This window comes from Chiloscyllium plagiosum, unplaced genomic scaffold, assembly GCF_037043375.1.
Source record: "Chiloscyllium plagiosum isolate Xiang-an unplaced genomic scaffold, Cpla_swu_hap1 HiC_scaffold_16, whole genome shotgun sequence".
Taxonomy (NCBI): domain Eukaryota; kingdom Metazoa; phylum Chordata; class Chondrichthyes; order Orectolobiformes; family Hemiscylliidae; genus Chiloscyllium; species Chiloscyllium plagiosum.
In genome coordinates this window covers 43,137,358-43,140,571 of record NW_028270154.1, presented here as the reverse complement: position 1 = coordinate 43,140,571, position 3,214 = coordinate 43,137,358, and the positions used below count along the sequence as shown (strand labels likewise).

The 3,214-nt window shown below is 32.5% G+C and overlaps 1 protein-coding gene across 1 annotated transcript; it reads left to right on the top strand.

The window, feature by feature from the left end:
• The first annotated feature begins 473 nt into the window (after positions 1 to 473).
• On the top strand, positions 474 to 2,540 carry LOC122556918 (interleukin-8-like). Its single transcript, XM_043704165.2, has 4 exons — positions 474 to 600; positions 765 to 894; positions 992 to 1,072; positions 1,982 to 2,540. Exons 1-4 carry the CDS (start codon positions 528 to 530, stop codon positions 1,995 to 1,997), a joined length of 300 nt encoding a protein of 99 aa, XP_043560100.1. The 5' UTR covers positions 474 to 527; the 3' UTR covers positions 1,998 to 2,540.
• The last annotated feature ends 674 nt before the right edge of the window (positions 2,541 to 3,214 follow it).

Here is a 3,214-nt window from a genome sequence, read left to right as displayed (position 1 = left end):
TTCAAAGTCTCTCAAAATATCCCCAGTACATCTTAAATTGAAGAACACACTAAGAAATTAAACCCTTATGCCCCAAATTACTACAGAGCCATTACCACTGATTATTTCACAAATATTTTATGTTCAAAGTCATCTTATTATCAGCCCTTGATATTTTCTATGTAAAATGATTTGGCAAGTTAAATGATAGTAGCAAAGCTATTTTGATTAACATGTCTACCTTATGACAAAATAGTTAGTTATTCCAGTTACACCTCACTTTTAATTGCAAGGAACAATTTTAACCCTGCATAATTGAGTTGGTTTGAATAAGTTAAAATCTCACTCATAATGGAATTTGGAAAATTTCCCAATCACCAGTCTTGTGGTATCTGCTAGTTTGAAAAAATGTTTTCCTATGACAATGTAATCTTAGCCCATGTGGATCACTTGATGTCATTATAACACATAAACAATATAAAAAGCCTTCACGCCTTCCTTCTACTCATAAGAAGTATCTCAGACTGAAGGGGAAGTAAGAGTGACTTATGAGAAAGATGGTCAGCAAAACCACTGTCACTGTTTTGTCAGTCATTGCTCTGTGTCTGGCGTTTGCAGACGGTAAGATGTTTGTTAAACTATTTAATGATTGGTTTTTTTTCAATTTAAAAATTAATAATAAAATACTATATTATGAATTACGAAACTGATATCTTTTTAACACAACTGAGTTTGAGTCAAAAAATTGGAAATGGAAGTTAAGAATCTTTTCTTTTCTATTGCAGCTCTACCTCGCTTACCTCATCTGAGACGTTGTCGATGCATTACCCAAGCAGAACAATTGCAATCATCAATGAAAATCAGCAACATTAAAATCTTCTTTAAACAGGGTCTATGTCCAAACATTGAGATCATGTAAGTCATCATTTTTCATATATACTATTATACTTGCTCAAGAAATGTTAAGATATTGAGGTGACATTTAATTAACTGTGGTTTAATTTTCACCAAGTGTCAACTTGCAAGATAATAAAAGGATTTGCTTGAACCCTGACTCAGAAGTTGGGAAGAAAATGATTTCTTTTATGAAAAAGTAAGTATGCCACAAGTTTTAACATTTATGAGTAATGTTGTAAACTGGAGAGATTTAATAGGATAGATTATTGACATGATTGAAGTCAATGTGATATAAGTACAGTTGGTGAAACTGTCAGAAATGATTGTGGGGAGTTATAAATGTGAGTTTTCTATTTTGTTTATACTGACTGTAGATTAAGTTCACCTGGATCAGGCCTTTCTTATAAACTTAACCTGACTCCTAGGAAGAAAAGGTCAGATTTTGCTCAGTCTTCTGCTCAAAAACCCTAGCAGACATCATTAAACATTTTTTCATATGAAAATATATTCAGTTTGCAAACAAATAGACTATGCACAACAGTGAATGGTTGTGCATTATGGTTAACTTTAAATTGTTTTAAGTAATTTCCAATGATTTCTAAATCAGTTTACTGAGAAAGGAATGACTGAAAAATTATTTTTATAAAGTCTATGATTGGGATCTGAGTGTCACTGGGTATGCTAGCATTGATTGCCAATCACTAATTATCCTTGAGAACACAGTGATGAACCACCTTCTTGAATGCTGTAGCCCATGTAGTATCTGGGTACTCACAATGATTTTACATAGAAAATTCCATGATTTTAACCCAGTAGTAGTAAAGGAATGGTGATGTAGTCCCAATTTAGGATGGGTTTGACTTGGTGCTGGTGTTTCCATGCATCTACTGTCCTTGTTCTTCTAGGTGGTAGAGGTTAAGGGTTTGGAAGATGTTGTTAGTGGAGCTTTAATACTAGTAAAAGTGTTTATTTTTGCTGATAAACTAATTTTAACAAAACTGTACTAGAAAACATCGCTGAAAAGTTAGACGTATTCTATCATTGTAAATGTTCTTTTATTCAATAAACTAATCAAACAGGCACTGATCAAAACATTTCTTCACAGGAAAATGAACAACTGAATGATCGGAAATGCAGAATAATGGGAAACCTTGTATTGCAGACTATTGCTCCAAGATTTCACTATCAATTGAAGACATCATTCATTATTAGATGATTGAAATATCTTTTATTTATAACGTGCTTTGAATTCTCATTTTTGCACTTAATAAATTGACCAGTCTATAGCAGTAATACAAATTGGCGTGTTCTTAAGCTACATACAAATTCTTTGAAATTTGTTGTATTTATCAATATTGCACTTTTAAACTTATAATTCTGCTGACACGGCGTTTGATACAAATAAGCTATTTTAGATTGCTAGACTCAACAAAATTATTTGTTAATTTTTAATCCTCATATTAATCTATATGATTCCAGCTGTTCCTGCTGGTTCAGTAGCAAAAAGCTTTTAAGTTCTGAATGTTTCTGCTTTTGTATGTCAAGTGTATATGCATTCTTTCACTTTTAGAATCAATGTCATATTATGTATGAAAATACATTATGTAACATTTGGAATAATTATGATGTTTTCATTGTATTAAATGGACAATTTAGAATAATAATTACTTGAATTGTATTCTTGCATTTAATACATAACCATAACATTTTAAAATAAATTTTGGGTAAATGCAGGATCCATTAATGTCAATTTAAATTAAAATATATTATATATTCTTTTATTTTTAGTTTTAATCAGGCATGTTTTATATTAGAGAAAATAACGAGAAAATTTACTAATTAGACTACTCCTGCAATAATGAGAACAGATGGGGTCATTTATTTAAGGAAAGATATACCAATATTGGAAGCAATCCAGAGACAATTCATTAGATTGATCTGGGGCAGGGAGGGATTTTCTTATGAGGAGATGCTGAGTAGGTTGGGCTTGTACTCACTGGAATTTAGAAGAATGAGAGTGAATTTTATTGTAGCATATAAGATTCTTAGGGGCTTGATAGAGTAGATGCAGAAAGGTTATTTCCCCTTGTTGGGTACTTGTGGCACATAGCAACAACCTTTCTGTATTGAGCTTATAGGTATAAGTGAGAAGTGTAGTCTTCTTCTGGATGAAATCCCTAACCTGATAAAACAGAAAAAATCTCTGCTGGGCAGACCGTATTTGCAGCTCAATTGCTCGAAAGGCATGATAACCTCTCCCTCAAACAAATATCCCAAACTGGAAACTCCTCTCGCTGCCCATAGTTTGAACCCTGAGTCCATCATCCCAGGTCGGACC

Excerpts from the sequence above, each read along its gene's own strand:
- LOC122556918 (XM_043704165.2), top strand. The coding sequence starts at position 528 with ATGAGAAAGATGGTCAGCAAAACCACTGTCACTGTTTTGTCAGTCATT. Across the intron at positions 601-764 it reads GTGTCTGGCGTTTGCAGACG|CTCTACCTCGCTTACCTCAT; the intron begins GTAAGATGTTTG and ends TTTCTATTGCAG. Across the intron at positions 895-991 it reads TGTCCAAACATTGAGATCAT|TGTCAACTTGCAAGATAATA; the intron begins GTAAGTCATCAT and ends ATTTTCACCAAG.